The sequence below is a fragment of the Miniopterus natalensis genome, chromosome 3 (genome assembly GCF_054644295.1).
Source record: "Miniopterus natalensis isolate mMinNat1 chromosome 3, mMinNat1.hap1, whole genome shotgun sequence".
Taxonomy (NCBI): Eukaryota; Metazoa; Chordata; class Mammalia; order Chiroptera; family Miniopteridae; genus Miniopterus; species Miniopterus natalensis.
The window spans coordinates 73,710,291-73,725,904 of record NC_142083.1 but is presented as its reverse complement, the minus strand read 5'-3'; the positions used below and the strand labels follow the sequence as shown (position 1 = coordinate 73,725,904).

The 15,614-nt window shown below is 49.6% G+C and overlaps 2 protein-coding genes across 2 annotated transcripts; one reads left to right on the top strand and one right to left on the bottom strand.

Moving 5' to 3' along the window:
* The first annotated feature begins 6,951 nt into the window (after positions 1–6,951).
* On the top strand, positions 6,952–8,247 carry PPP1R35 (protein phosphatase 1 regulatory subunit 35). The gene is made up of 4 exons (XM_016217750.2): positions 6,952–7,351; positions 7,432–7,684; positions 7,765–7,901; positions 8,000–8,247. Exons 1-4 carry the CDS (start codon positions 7,022–7,024, stop codon positions 8,171–8,173), a joined length of 894 nt encoding a protein of 297 aa, XP_016073236.2. The 5' UTR covers positions 6,952–7,021; the 3' UTR covers positions 8,174–8,247.
* Positions 8,248–9,437: 1,190 nt separating this feature from the next.
* Positions 9,438–13,833, bottom strand: MEPCE (methylphosphate capping enzyme). Its single transcript, XM_016217864.2, has 4 exons — positions 11,787–13,833; positions 10,450–10,668; positions 10,151–10,277; positions 9,438–10,030 (listed from the first exon to the last, which is right to left on the bottom strand). The coding sequence occupies exons 1-4, from the start codon at positions 13,446–13,448 to the stop codon at positions 9,978–9,980; spliced, it is 2,061 nt and encodes a 686-aa protein (XP_016073350.1). The 5' UTR covers positions 13,449–13,833; the 3' UTR covers positions 9,438–9,977.
* Positions 13,834–15,614: the final 1,781 nt, after the last annotated feature.

Here is a 15,614-nt window from a genome sequence, read left to right as displayed (position 1 = left end):
TCCCACCCCATTGCTCCATCCATTTTTTTTTGAGGTCTTAGGCAGTGACTCCCTGCCAGGTAGAGATCTGCATCCCAGGGTAAGGTCAGCAGCTTACCACATGTCCCTCTGTGTAGTTAAATTTCCTCATCTATGGCCCAATCTTCCTGGATTATGGCCACATCTTTTATGGCTCTAACCTTACCCACCCTGTTCATGGCCTCTATCCCCGTTCTTATAGCTCCAGTGGTTTCTGACTGGGCTCTTTTAGGCCTGAACCAACTGGTGTCAACCTTCTGTGTCCTGCATTGACATCAAGAATATCCCCTCATCAGCAAGCTCAGGCCCTCAGTTCAATACTCTTCCCTTTGCGGCACCCGGCTCCACCAAATTCTCTATACCCAAACCCTGAAAATCTGTTTCTCTCTTTTCCTAGCTTCATCCAACTTCCCCTTCTTCATTCTCCTCCACCCAAACTAGAATGTGGATAACTTCTCCCGACCCTGTTCCCTACCCTCAACTCTCCTTTATCCCAGAAGCTGGCCTCATCCCATATCCCTAGAGACTCACACTGAGGGAACTCATCCTGGCCCTCCTGTTCCTTTCCTGCTGCTGGAGGGGCAGGGTCGGTGCATTGGCCTGCAGGCGAACCTAAGCACTCCTCTCTGGATCTCAGTCTGTTCCTCCTATGTAGAGAGAAAGGAGTGGTGGGCTCAGGCCCAACCTTCTGCTGTTGGGGGGACAGGTTTACCTTACTAACTCCTGAGATTATGTAGATGGGAAAGTACACTGTGTGTGGCTGGAGAGTGGGTCACAGCCCTTGAAAGGCAAGGTCACCCACTCCCATCCAGCACTCCCTGTGTGACAGGGACACAATGTGGAAGTGTCTCTGGTTGATCCATAGGCAACAGCCAATTTGAGAGTGGGGGTTGGGAAGTAGGGGTCCCTGCAGGACGGGTTTGCAGAGGGTGGCAATAGATGGTTGCTGCATCATTTCTTTGACTTATCTTAACCTTCTTGGAGGGCACCTTCCTGGATGGAGCCTTTGCTCTTCCCCTGCCCCATCAGCCCTGACAGGTCTTCCCAGCTGCCCTCTGTAGCAGTCTCAGCCACACTGTGGGTCACTGCATTGGAGATATCCCCCTGCAACTCAATGGCATGGGTCTTTGAAGGACCTCTGACCCTGTCCCATCTCCTGTCCTACCTAGGCCATCCTACCTAGCCCAGCCAGAGCATCTGGCCCAACAGAAGTGAGGGATGGAGGGGGTGAGGGGGAGAAGGGAGAGAGAAAGGGAGAGAGAGAGAGACTGGTTGCCTCCCTCCTGCATGAGTCCCACCTGGGGGTGGGGATGAGCCTGCAACCAAGGTAGGATCCATTGACTTGGAATCGAACTTGAAATTCTTCGGCGCATAGGCCGATGCTCTAACCACTGAGTCACACTGACCAGGGCTAAAGTGTGACGTCTTCTTGGGGGTTTTCTCTGTGCCTCTTTCCCTCGTCCTTCAGCATTCCCATCCTCTCCTCTCCCAACTCTTTCCTGGGTGGCAGATGATGTAGAGTTGGGACCTCTCCAGCCTGGAGTGTGGAGGGAAGTGCCAGTTGATGAGGGCTTGGGCAGGGCAATCTCAGGTAATGGTAGCTTTTCTGTTTTTCCCCTTTTGCTTGGGTTCAGTTCCTGAACAATATTTACAATTTCTTTCCTTACTCCCTCCTTCTGGGTTCCTCCTCCCCACCTTCTACTGCTCTTAGTCAGGGCATGGTTTAGTGGGGCATGTAATTGGAATCCATCTTTGCAGAAGAGAGTATAAGTAGAATATGCTGCCTTGAGACTAAAATTAAGGATAGAGAAGTCTTCCTCACTTATCAGTACCTTCTTAAAGGAGGAATTCCTTCCTTCCTTCCTTCCTTCCTTCCTTCCTTCCTTCCTTCCTTCCTTCCTTCCTCCCTCCCTCCCTCCCTCCCTCCCTCCCTCCCTCCCTTCCTTCCTTCCTTCCTCTTCTTTTTTAAGAGGAAAAGCAATTCTAGGCTTCTCAGCCTGATCTAGCAAAAAAAAAATCCTAGAAAGAGTGGGGGCAGGACTGAGACTAATCATTCCCTAACATTCATATTGTTTCTTTAAAGTCATTGGGTTAACTTTCCACTTCCTAGAAGCCCATAGCATAAGCTGTCAAACAGAATGGCTTGCTTTTATCTCTACGTCCAGGCCTAGGAAGAGGTAGTGGCTAGATTTTAAAGCTGAGGGATTAGGCTTATGGAATTCGTGGCGAGGGCCTTTAAAGTCATCAGCACAGTCAAGGCCTGGGGGGCAGTTTCAAGTTTTAGCTCCAACCTGCACTGTGTGCCAAAGCTGCATTAGCCTCCTTAAAACAACAATAAACAGAAAACAAAAAGCTTTTATTATAGAAGTGTACAGATAAATACAAAAGAAAGAAAATATTATAAGAAACCCTGTGTACCCATCATCCAGCTTCAACAATAATCCACATTTGGCTAATCTGGTTTCTTCTATACGCCCACACTCATGCATTGCCCTTCTTCCCAATCTCAACATTACTTTTATTTATTTTTAAAAATTGACTTGAGTGAAACACAGATTTATGTTCCACTTATTTATGCATTCATTGATTTTTTTAAAAATCCTCACCCAAGGATGGTTTTTATTTATATAGATATGTGTATATATATGTGTGTGTGCGTGTGTATATATAATGTATATTGCTTTTTTTTAGAAAGAGTGGAAAGGAGACAAACATCGTTGTGAGAGAGATGTTAATCAGTTGCCTCTTGTACATGCCCTGACTGGGGATTGAACCTGCAACCTAGGTATGTGCCCTGACCGGATACTGAACGAGCTCACAACCTTTTGGTGTATGGGACAACTTTCCAATCATCTGAGCCACCTAGCCAGGGCCATTGGTTGATTCTTGTATGTGCCCTGACTGGGGACTAAACCTGAAACCTTGGTGTATGGGGACGATGCGCTAACCAACTGAGCTGCCTGGCCAGGACATTACTTTTTTTTTTTTAAAATTCTCACCTGAAGATATTTTTTCCATTGCTTTTAGAGAGAGTGGGAGAGAGAGAAATATCTATATGAGAGAGACACATCAATTGGTTGCCTCCTGCAACGAAGGTACATGCCTTTGGCTGGAATCGAACCCGGGACCCTTCAGTTGTCATTGATCGGCTGCCTCCTGCATACCTCTGACTGGGGATCAAGCCCGCAACCTGGACATGTGCCCTGCCCAAGAATCGAACTGTGATCTCCTGGATCCTAGCTTGATGCTCAACTGCTGAGCCATGCTGGGCTGGGCTAAAATTTTTATTGAGATCATTGTAGATTCACATGGATTTATTAAAAATCACTTACACACTTTCCTATTTTCCCCAGTGTTAATTGCTATAGACTGAATGTTTGTGTTCTCCCAAAATTCATGTTGAAACTTAATCCTCAAAGTGTTGGCATTTGGAGGTAGGGCCTTTGGGAAGTGTTTATGCCATTATAAAAGAGATCCCAGAGAGTTCCCTTGCCTCTTCCGCCATGTCCATGAACCAGGAAGTATGTTCACCCCAAACACTGAATCTGCTGATGCCTTGATCTTGGACTTCCAAGCCTCTAGAACTGTTGAGGAATAAATTTCTGTTGTTTATAGCCATCCAGTCTATGGTATTCTGTTATAGTAACACGGATAGACGAAAACAGTAACATTTTGCAAACTATATTATATTGTCACAACAAGGATATTGACATTCATACAATCCACCAATCTGAGTCATATTTCCCAGTTTTGTACTCATTTTTGTGTATGTATGTATGAAGTTCTGTTCAATGTTATAACCTGTGTAGGGTTCTGTATCCACGACAGTAAAAGAAACAGTTCCAATACCAAAGGATCCCTGATGTTGCACTTTTATGACTACACCCGTCTTGTCTACCACCTCTTCCACTTCTTCCATAACATTTGGCAATCCCCAATTCTGTCTTCCATTTCTAAACTTTTGTAACTTCTAAAATGTCATATAAATGAAACCACACAGCATGTAATTTTTTGGATTAGCTTTTATTTTTTTCAGTATAACCTGGCAATTCATCCATGTTGTTGTGTGTATCAAGTTTGTTCCTGTTGCTGAGTATATTCTATGACAAAGAAGTACCATAGTTTAACTTTATACCTGTTGAAGGAAATTTGAAATGTTTCCAGTTTTTGGTTATTACGAATAAAGCTGCTATGAATATTCTTGTATCGATTTTGAAATGCCTATATGGAATTAGCTACTAAAAAGTGGGGCCAGGGGTGATTATTGAGTCCGTCTTTGTTTCTAAGGGCTTTTCAGTGGATAAAATTAGGATATTTTTTTTTGTTTTTTTTTAATCCTCACTTGAGGTATGTTCATTGATTTTAGAAAGAGAGGAAGGGGGAGAGAGAGATCAATCAGCTACCTCCTGTACTTGCCCCTACTGGGAATCTAACCAGAAACCTAGGTATGTGCCCTGATCGGGAATCAAATCAAAAAACTTTTGTTGCATGGGTGAATGCTCAATCACACTGGCAGGGAAGGATATGCTTAATTTAAGCTAATATATGCCATGAATTCATAAAGATAAATCAAGACTACAGGGAATTTGCATAAATTGCTGATTTTAGGTTTGCATGTCTTTTTTCCTGTTATGATACAAATCTACATAACTATTTTTTCCCTATTTTTTGTGGTAATGTATACTTTCAAATGGTTAAGATGTTAAATTTTATGTTATGCATATTTTACAAGTATACACTTGTGTTATTAAATATGTTCATAATGTTGTGCAACTATCATCACAATCCATCTCCATAACTTTTCATCTTGTAAAACTGAAACTCTATACCAGTGATTTTCAACCAGTGTGCTGCAAGAATTTTTAAAACATGCAATATCTATTTAGTCAGGGGCATTGACCTCTTTTTCCTTAGATTGTCAAAAAAAAAAAAAAAATGACAACAGCTAATACAACAACAGCTGTCTGGTGTGAATAAATCAAAATTATACCTACTTTTTTTCTCAGATCGGCAAAAAAATATTTTGGTGTGCCGCAGAATTTTAGTAATTTAAATGTGTCATGAGATGAAAAAGGTAGAAAATTGCTGCTCTATACCCATTAAATAACTTCCCATTTCTCCCTCTTCCTCCCCAGCCCTTGGCAACCGGAATTCTATCTGTCTTTATTATTTTAATTAGTCTAAATACTTTATATAAGTGGAATCATACAGTGTCATTTTTTGACATTCAATATTATTTTATATTAGTTTCAGGTGTACAGCATAATGGTTGATTATATAATTTACAAAGTGATCCCAACATAACTGTTTTAGCCAACACATTTTCACCTATTCCCAACAATATGACTACTGAAAACAATTTAAGATTTTATGGCAGTTTTTTTAAAATAGTAGTTAATTTTGTCCTTAGGGTAGATCTTTGGATATATAGTTGAATCAGTGTGTTTTCAAGTCATTCAGAAGAGTTCCCTTCTGTTTAGTTAGGCCACCAACTAGATATACATTTTAGGTTCACTTACTTCATTTTACTTTCAACTTTTAGGAACTGGTTTTTAAAAAATTAATTTTTATCATACCATCATGTAATCAGGTTTCCGAAGTCAAATGCACAAAACAAAGTATCTTCAAAGTCTTACCTCTTTTCCCTTTATTGTAGTCTCTCCTTTCCAAGCTAAGTAACCATTAAAAAATCGAAATGTATATTTCCATTTTTTAAAGATATGTTTTTATTTATTTATGTCTGTACCTCCCTACTTCCTTTTACAGATGAAAACTAAAGGGAATGAGCATACTTTCTTATTGCTGACTTTAGCAGGTAAGCCTCGAAGGGGTGGGGAACCTTCTTTCTGCCAAAGGCCACTTGGATATTTATAACATCATTTGTGAGCCATACAAAATTATCAACTTAAAAATTAGCCTGCTATATTTGGTCAAATATTTAATTAAACTCACCCCTAATCTGATGGTTGGAACTGCTTCTCTTTGGTGAAGCCTTGGCAGGGCCAGACCAAATGATTTCTGGGGCCTTATAGGGCCCAGGGGTCAGTTGGTCCCACCCCTGGGTCTAGTGTTTCACTATTGAGATCCTCGAAAACTTTTTTGTAAACTGAGAGCAGGGCTATCCATTCTATCTGATCTTCCACAGCATTTCTTGGGAAGACAAAGGATGTAAAAACTCTAAAACTGAAAAGTGGTACACAAACATGCCTGTTTACTTATTAGCCCACGTTTCGGAGAACCTTGAGCCCTGAACCCAATTAGTACATTTAACACAAGAACAAACAGAGGCTCACAGAACTGAGAGGACCTGACCAAGGAACACAGAGAATATGCGAGAGCTCCAGTCATCTGCCTTGCAGACCAGGGGTCGGATAAATCCACCAAGCTCTTCTTTTTTAAAAACTGTACTCAACATACAAATACCTATTTTATAGAAATGAGTATTTCAGGAGACCCTCGAAAAGGAAAAAAACTAACGAAAAGTCTCAAGGCTGAGTGAGGCAGTTAACGCTCAGGCAACCGCGACCGCCCAGAGTTCCAGGAGGGAACAGGAGGCCGGGTGAGCGAGCCCTGCCTTCACTCAAACTGGGAAGCTCTGGTAGGAGCTCGAGGCGACCGAAAACCTGGAGATGTGTGAAGGCACGGAACCGAGCAGGGAGGTCCAATGCGGGGAAGCCGGACAGTTAAGTTAAAACTGTCCCATGTGCCACCGGCAGGGAGGGCTAACACACTCCGACTGCAGCTGAAGCTGGGCGAAGATTCCACAGGGAAAGGACATACGTCATAGATCCGGAAGGAGAAATGGTACAAATGGGGATCCGTAGGGCTTCCGGGGCTTCAGCTCTAATATCCTGGCCTAGGGGTGGGGCCGAGGTTGGCTCTTAGAGGCCCGCCAGGAAACAGGGGGAAGAGCAACGAAAATGACGCTAGGGAGCGTCAACGGGGCGGGGCGGGGGCTTGTCTCCCAGCCCCCTTGGGCAGGGGCTAACGGTTTCCGGTAGCAATGTCCGGCAGGGGCCGGGAAGAGGAGGTGGCAAGACTGTGCCCTGTGAGCCTTGGCCCCCCCAGTAACCCGTACCCCTGCAGCCCCTTCAAGATGATGGGCTATGGGGAGTCAGAGCTGAAATCGCTGGAAGGGGAGGAAGCCGTGGCGGCCCCGGGACCACCCCCAGAGCCTCGCGCCCCCGAGCCCGGAGTCCCAGTGCCGGACCGTGGCCTGGATCTGAGCCTGAGCCTGAGCCCGCGGTCTGAGAGCCCCGAGCTGCCGAACTGCAGCCCGAGGCGGGGGAAGGGGCGGGCAAATCGACAGGGCGGGGCCCGCAAGGGGCGGCAGGTGAGCTGGCTTAAGGCCTGGACCGCATCCCGTCAACGACTCCGCGCCCTCTTCTTCACCGCCATGCTTTCTGCTCCCAGGTCCGTTTCCGCGTGGCGCCGCCCTCCCCGGTCCGGTCCGAGCCGCTGCCAGTCACCGGCGCACCGAGCGAGAGGCCCGCGGCGTCGCAGGACCTGGGAGCGCCCGCGCAGCACAGCAGCCTGGCCTTGAGCCTCGAGCTGCAGGCCGCGCGGACCGCAGCCGCGGGCCAGTTCGATGCCGCAAAGGCCGTGGAAGAACAGCTGAGAAAGTCGTTCCAGACCCGCTGTGTCCTGGAGGAGAGCGTGGCCGAGGGTGAGGGGGGCAGATGGCCGGCAGGGCGCGGGAGTGGGGGTGAGAGGCACGGCTCACCTTCGCTCCCCCTGCGGTCTCAGGGCTGAACGTGCCGCGCTCCAAGCGGCTGTTCCGGGACCTGGTGAGCCTGCAGGTGCCCGAGGAACAGGTTCTGAACGCTGCGCTGAGGGAGAAATTGGCGCTCCTTCCACCGCAGTCCCGCCCCCCACCCCCAAAGGTGAGGGACTTGGGCTTCAGTCCCCTCCCGCGCTCTCTTCCCTCTCCGTGGCGGGTTCTTCTCTCTCCGAGTGTAACTTTGCTTTGGACTCCAAACAGGAGCCACCTGCGCCAGGGCCAGACATTACTATGCTGTGTGACCCAGAAACATTATTTTATGAATCTCCACACCTGACCCTGGACAGTCTGCCCTCTCTCCGCCTTCAACTCCGCCCACGGCCTTCAGAGGATACTTTCCTCATGCATCGGACACTGAGACGATGGGAACTGTAAACCTGGAGTCTCCCAGAACTGCTAGTTAGTATTTTTGTGTTAAAAAAAGTATCAGAATAAAGTGGTTTTGCTAACTAATGGGACTTTTCTTGGGAGGCTTAAGATGGGGTCAAGCCGCTTGTTGGAAGCTGCCTGGAAGTCAAGTGTTTTGGCCCTTTTCTAAGGGAACTCAGTAATGACAAGTAGAAAACATTGGTCCAAGTCAGGGGTTTAGTTTAGTTTAGTTTTTTTAAAATCCTCACTCGAGGATGTTTATTGATTTTAGAGAAGTTAGGAGAAACATTCGACTGGTTGCCTCTCCTAAGTGCCAGGACTGGGAACCAGCTGGCAACCTTTCAGTGTAGGAGATGATCCAACTGAGCAAGCCACACTAGTCACGGCCAAGTCAGGGATTTAGATACTCTCCCCACATCTTTCTGACCAGTCACACCTACCACCTTTGTTTTTGATGACACCAACTTGTTTCTTTGCACCGCTGGATCTCAGCCTGTATGTTACCAGACTCAAGGAACCTGTAAGGCAGCTACTAGCACCTAGTTATTTAAATAATCTTGCTTTTACCTTCAAGGGCCTTGCCCATCTTTACAACTGGCCAAAGAGTACTCAGTATCTGTTGAATGTCCAAAGCTCCAGGGACCCTTGACAAGCCACTGAAGAGCTATAAGTTAAACTGCTTATTAGTCTGGTTCCACAGCAGCAAAAAGGAGGATGGGTGGTAGGTAGGTCCTAGAGCAGGGAGGCAGTCTCGTCCAAAGTGCCTTTGGAAAAAAACTGATTTGAAAGGGAGAGATAGGAACATCAATGATGAGTCATTGATCTGCTGCCTCCTGCACACCCCCTACTGGGGATCTAGCCTGAAACCCTGGCACATGTCCTGACCAGGAATCAATCATGATCTGCATTTCACTGGTTGACAATGACTGAGTCACACCAGCTGGGCCACAGTGCCTTTTTCTAGCTCCACTTTAACTCCACTGTTAACTTCCAGTTAGCCCTCTGCCAAAGCTTCCACAAAAAAATTGTGTCAGTGGGTTTTTTGGGGGTGAGGGTGGGGGAGGATAGATGGGCTCTTCAAGTTTCACATCAAAATTTGCATTATATCCCCTTTTCCTGACTAGGGTTCTATATAGTTGTGTACAGATCTAGCAATCCACAATCTTCCCAGCCACTGAAAAACCTTTAGACTGTAGTTTGGGCAGAGAGGAAGCACAGGCTGTACTGGGAGGCTCCACCCCTTCCCACCAGCTAAAAAGTGCCAGACATATATGTGGGGGCCATTGCCCTAAACATCAAGTTTATTGTGCTGTTCTTACATTCCAAACCCAATCCCCTCTCCCAATGGGGGACAGCAGAGGGATTTTCACAGTACCTGCGTGCCCCCCCATCAAGCTTCCCCCTCTTAAGCCTCAGTCCATCTATCTGTGGTCCACTAAAACGTAGCTAGGGGCAAGGGCTGAGGAGAATGGGAATCTCTCCTTGGAAGAACAGGAGGAAGTGGCTAGAGAACTTGATAACCCCCCACCTCCTGTGCCCTAGGAGAACAGAGGTCAGCAAACAGTCCATGCCATCCAGCCCAGTGAGCCGGGGGAGAGGAAGATGGTAACTCCAGAACAGCTGGGCTTGCTGCTTAGGTACCAGAGGTGTAGGGAGGAGGCTGAGGCAGCAACATAGGAAAAGCTTTCTATGCAGATCCAAGAAAGGAAACTTTTGGAGCCAGAAAGGAAAGACTGTGGGATACTTTCTTCTTTCCCCAGGTCCTTAAGAGCAGCGGGCAGCTTCTTCACACTTTCTGTTCAGGGGCCACTTAGTGGCTGGGGGAACGGGCCTTGTGGAACAGGTACACAGGACGCTGGAAGCCTGAGAGGAGAGTATGCAATCAGGAGGGGTTGGTAGGACCTCTCAAGACTCCACAGTGTCTGTACCCTCTCCCCCAGGACTGGTCTCCCTTCCTCCCCCAACAAAATAAGCCAACCTTACCTTTGAAGGTGTTGTGAGGTGTGGCCACAAGCTCATAGCTAGAAAAGCCCACCTCTGGGGATGTCAGGTAGGAACTGAACTGCTCTGGTTTCAGCTGGATTCGATAATAGTTCTTGTAGATTGTTTCCTAGGGAGAAGAACAGGGGACCTCTTCAGCTTGTAGCCTTCTCCCTTGCTGGAGAATGATGCCCACCCAGGAGATCTTTTCACCTTGTTCAGAAAGTCCTCCTTCTGCTTCCTTGGGCCTTTCTTGCCTCAACTAAAGGATATACCCATTTTCCACTGAAACCCCAACTCACTGTGAGAGTCTTTCTCTTGGCGTAGGTTGACCAAGGTTGAGGTTCTAGGACCAGGATGCCCCCAGGGCGTAGGTGCCGGTAGATTCGGCGAAACATGCGCTTCAGTCCCTCGTCTCCCCAGTTCAGATGCACCCACTTGGTAAGGCTAAGGCAGAGCACCACATCATACTCAGGTGTTTGGGCCTCCACCAGCTCATCTCGATCCAGCACATAGTTACCCTGAGGGAGAGGTAAACAGAGGCAATGAAAGAACCACTGCCCCACACAACTCAATCTGCAGCCTCAATTTAGCCCTTGACCACAATCATCTGTAATACTCTGTCTAACTTTCTTGCATGCTATTAGTGGTAGACCAAACAAAAAGAAGCCTGGGTAGTTTTAAGTTGAGCAAAGTATCCAGAAGATCTCCAAAGTTGGGATGAAACGACAGAGAAAGAATGCTGGAGTTCCTCCAAGACCCTGTCCATTAAGCTGAGTGACTCAATTTTATGCAAAGGGACCTAACCCAGATTTGAAAGGGAGACCTGTGGTTCCTTCTCAGCAGTTGGGGCTGGCAAAGTTTCAGGCTTGTTCTTTCTTCCAGAGCCCACCCCTTCGGAAATCTTTTCTAAATAAGCTCATTACCACCCCTCTGGAAAGTCTACTTTCCAACACTACTCCTGCAGATGGCTGAATTAGACTGTCTTATGAGAAGCTATGTGCAGTCAGGGGACAGACACTGAAGACGTGTTACCCTCCCCTCCCGCAGAGGACTCTGACTCTTCTCCATCCCATTATTTAGGGTCAATGTGTAGATGATCCAAGGCCAACCTACTTGGGTTCCTGACCACTGACACTCTTCAACCAACTCACTATCTAACGCAATCAAAGTCCCTATCAATGGACAGAAACTGTAAAAATATTAGCCACTACCTTAATCCTCCCCCCACCTGAGACATTCCATGTCTGATATCCATCCCTTCAAGCACCTTCAGCAGGCTGGAGGACATGTTTCCATCTGGACCAAATCCCCCAGTGAGCATTAGCAGTAGCCCCCAAGAGAAGGTGGACTGATCTGGATTACAGTCCAGGTAGAGAGCAGGGCAAAAGGAGTCAGATCCCATTTTGAGGCTATTAGTCACAAGAAAGGAGACCAGGCAGAGCTCCCACCTTTCCAGGTTATAGGAGGGGAGACACACCCAGTGGAACCAATTGCAGATTCAGACCATTCTTTTGAGAATCTGGTTCTCCCAGTGAGGACGGCATGCAAAAAAATCCCTCTGGCTCATAACCTTCCCCTGCTACATCCTTATTTAATTGCATTCTCATACCTGCCCCCTATCCCAAGACCCTCTTACCGTAACAAAGACAACATTGTTGGGGAAGACTGATGTGTCTGCTCCATCCAAGGGCACTTGGGGTGCAGCAATGGGACCCCGGCTGGCTGTCAGTGAGGCTGGGAAGCAGCTCCTCTTTCGGATGGTCGTTGTCCCTTCCTCACTTTCTGCCCCTGGGTCCCCCTCAGAAGTCTGGGGTTGCAGACGCAGCTCCTCAGACAGGTAGTGTCGGATGTTTTGGCGGGCCGAGTGGATGAGTTGGGCATCGATATCCAAGCCTACCATGCGGGATGGGCCCCACTTACAGGCAATGCTCAGGGTCAGATGACCCACATTGCAGCCCAGATCTAGGACGTCCCGACCCCGAAACCACTCAGGCTTCAACACCCGAAGGCGCCCATCCTCACAGGAAGGGTTTCGGTACCCATAGTACTTGCAATAATTCCCATACTGGAACTTGCGCTGTTGCTTTTTGAAACCTGCTGCAGGTAGTGGGTGAAGCTGATGGCGGCCTCCCCCACTCCCTCGGCCCTTTTCCTTGGGACCCTGGCATCCTCCACCCCTAGCCCCTGCCTCTGACTTGCTGGAAGTCCTGCGACGTTTTCGATGTCGTGAGGAGGAAGACGGGGGTGCAGAGGTAACTGAGGCAACTGAAGGGGCTGAAAGGGAGCCTGAGGGACCCTGTAGGGCAGATGGAAGGGGAGACACGACCTCATCCCTGCAGTTGATGGCTGTGTTGAGTTCATAGGGCTGGGGGGCATCCCGGTTCTGGCCCCTATGCCGCTGCTGCTGTGCGGTGCCCTCCCCAAGGAGCGAGGGGGTTGGGGGGGCTGTGGGCAGCACAGAGTGGCTATCATTCCCTCCAGTTGCCTGCTGCTGCTGGTGGTGCTGTCCCCGGTGTCTATGTCGCTTCCGACCAGTCTTGAGTGGTGAAGCAAGAACTACTTGGGCCTCATCAGTGCAAGTATTGAGACTGAGCGGGTCAGTAATATCTTTGGGGATGAGAATCTCCACTGGATCTCGCCCCTTGGCCGGAAGTGGGGATGACTTAGGGGTCTCTGCATTGAGTGCGCGGCTCACTTCCTCATCCAGTAGACTATTCAGGTTCAGTGGATCAAAGATATTGCCCCCCAGGAGGAAGTTGGAGGGTAACACAGAGTCACAGTCCGAATTAACCCGCCTGCGCCTCTTGAAGGCCGGATGTTTGAAGCCTCCACCACCTCCTCCTACATTGCAGCTATTTCTCCTCTTTCCTCCACCTCCCCCAGGGGGCCGGTGGGGCTGGTAACCATTCCGGGGTCGAGGCGGGGCAGGGGGTCCCAGTTCTGTTCCGCCTCCTCCCCGTCGCTCCTCCCCCACGTCCGGGGGAGCGGCTCGCCCGTGGGGATCCGACAAGCGGGCCTCCCCATGCGCCGGGGGGCCGCCCCCTCGTTGCTGCTGCGCCTGGCTGCCTCGAGGGTTGGACGTAGCCCCAGGGCTCTCCTTGCCCGCCCCAGAAGCCAAGACCCCAGCTGAGTGTGTGCGCGGACCAGGCCCACGCTGAGTTCCGCCGCGGAGCTCCCCGGAGGCGGCCTCTTGGTGCGGTTGCACCGTGGGGCTGCCCCCTCCGCCTGACTCCTCTTTGAGCGGCGGCGGCGGGGCAGGCACCAGAAACGGCTCCTTCTCCGCCGCCATCTCTATCATTTCCTTCCCTTAGTCCGTCTCAGTCGAGGGCTACGGGGGTAAACCAGGGGGTTTAACCCCCTCCTTAAACCCCGCTCCCTTCCCCCCTTTCCCTGGTGCGCGCGCAGCTCTGCTCTTCTCGACCAGTCTCGAGCCCAAGCTCCTCCCCCGAAGCGCGCCCCCCTCGCCCAAGAGACCAAAACAAGATGCCCGCGAGACCCGAACAACTCGAGGAATAAACCGCGCGTGCGCCGACCCCTTTCTCCTCTGCCACTAAGACTCTGCCGCGAGCGCGCACTGCTGGAGCGCGTTCTACTCGCCCCAGAATCACGCATGCGCACTCCGCCACCACCCTGGTCGCGCGCGCATCCGAGTACGAACCAACTTAACGGCTCCGGGAGTTTAAATATAGCCCCCCTTAATCCCCCCCAAAAGCCCACCACCCCAAACTGACACCCTACTTCCCTTCGCAGCTATGTTCGTCCCTACTGATATCCTTTGTCTCTGCCGCGCGAACCCACCCACCGTAAGCGGGGGACGGGGAGCTGGTGTGAAAAGGTCTCCTTGACACCCGACCCTTGTTCCTGAGGAATGAGTCTCAGCGGTCTCCGCCCGGCTCTAAACCCAACAACCTCCCTACCCCGCCTCCTTCCTCCCCCTAGCGGGGAGCGCCTGCGCACATCCTTTTGGGCTTGCGCGGGTAGATGCAGCACGTGCTGGAGGTGACGCCCCGCCTTCCGTCCTAGGGGCGGGGACTGTTACGTAGCTTCCTCAGGTTTGGTACACGTAACGTGCGTCAGAACGATTTGGAGGGGCGTGACTAAGGAACGGGATGCCCCTTATGAATTATTCATAACCTAACCCCCCCACCTTTGCCCACCTACTTAGAAGGGCTGCGGGGGGTGGCGAGGGGGTGAGCTTTAAAAGTGGAGGAAGGGGCGAGTGTACTGACCGTCTTCCTACGAAATGTTCTCATGAAAATACGGTAAGTCATTTTAACTCACCCCCCTGGAAAATATTCACTGCTGAACTGAAAAAAAAAAAAAAAAAAATCAGCACTAAAACAGCCGATGTTGTCCAACTTCCTTTTTCCCCCGAAATCGCCGAGTCGTACTCTCGCTACTCAGCCTTCCCTCAATCGCGATCACCTGGGGACACCACGCCCTTCCCTCCGCCTCCACACCCAAATCCCCGACACCAACGCCCCCGTACACCACCGGACGCTTGCGCTCGATCCCCCTAGCCCGAGGACCACGACCCTAATCCCACCACAGCCACCAACAGCAATACATTCACCACCACCACCATCTCGCACGCAGGCCTTCCCGAGCGCATGGTGCGGCTTTGCGCCGCCTCATAGAAAAACGAGTGTGGGTGGGGAAGGGATTTAGACTTGCTTGACTGCCTTGGCCAATGGGGAGGAAGCTACTCAACGCCCTTTCTAGTGGGTGCTAGATGGCCTATGGCCTGTTCTCTCTGCCAACAGTGCTTGGGTTGCGGGTCCTGTCGCTGAAAGAGGATGGGAGAGGCGAGAATGGGGTGGAGAATCTCAAACAAAGTATTAAAATACGGGTGCGAAGGAGACTAAAAGGAAGAATAGGAATCGTGAGATGAAAAAAAGAAAAAGACAGTTTGGGTCAGAGGAAAGTTAGTAAAAGAAAGATGTAGTTCATTAACGATCAGGCACTGCTGTTGCCGCCTAAAAAAAGAGAGGCCATCCAGGATTGTGGGATTTGTAGTTTTACTGGGGCGTTCGATTGGAAGATGGCGGCAATCACTCAGCTGCGCAAGCGCACACGCGTCTTCCGGCTGCGCTTGCGCCTCAGCGCTGAGAGTTCGACGCTTGAGGGAACTGCGGCGCTTACGCGTGGCCTCGCGCCTTTTTTTTTTTTTTTTTTTTTTTTGGTGGCGGGAAAAGTGGGTAGAGGTTGGAGGGGCTTGAAGAATTGTTGCAGTAGTTCTCTCTATTCCTCGCTCCAGAAGGTAGCTAGCTCTAAACGTGTTACAGATGGTGTTAGGCGCGGCCAATCTCGGGACCTTAAGTCTGAGACGTTTTCTCTTCAGGTCGACAACCAACTCTTACCCCTGCTCCTTAGAACCTCTAACCGCAGACTTACCCTCGACCAACAGAAGTAACCCAATTCTTTCATACTGGCGGGCAACGACGGTCTGAGCGAGAATGTGGAT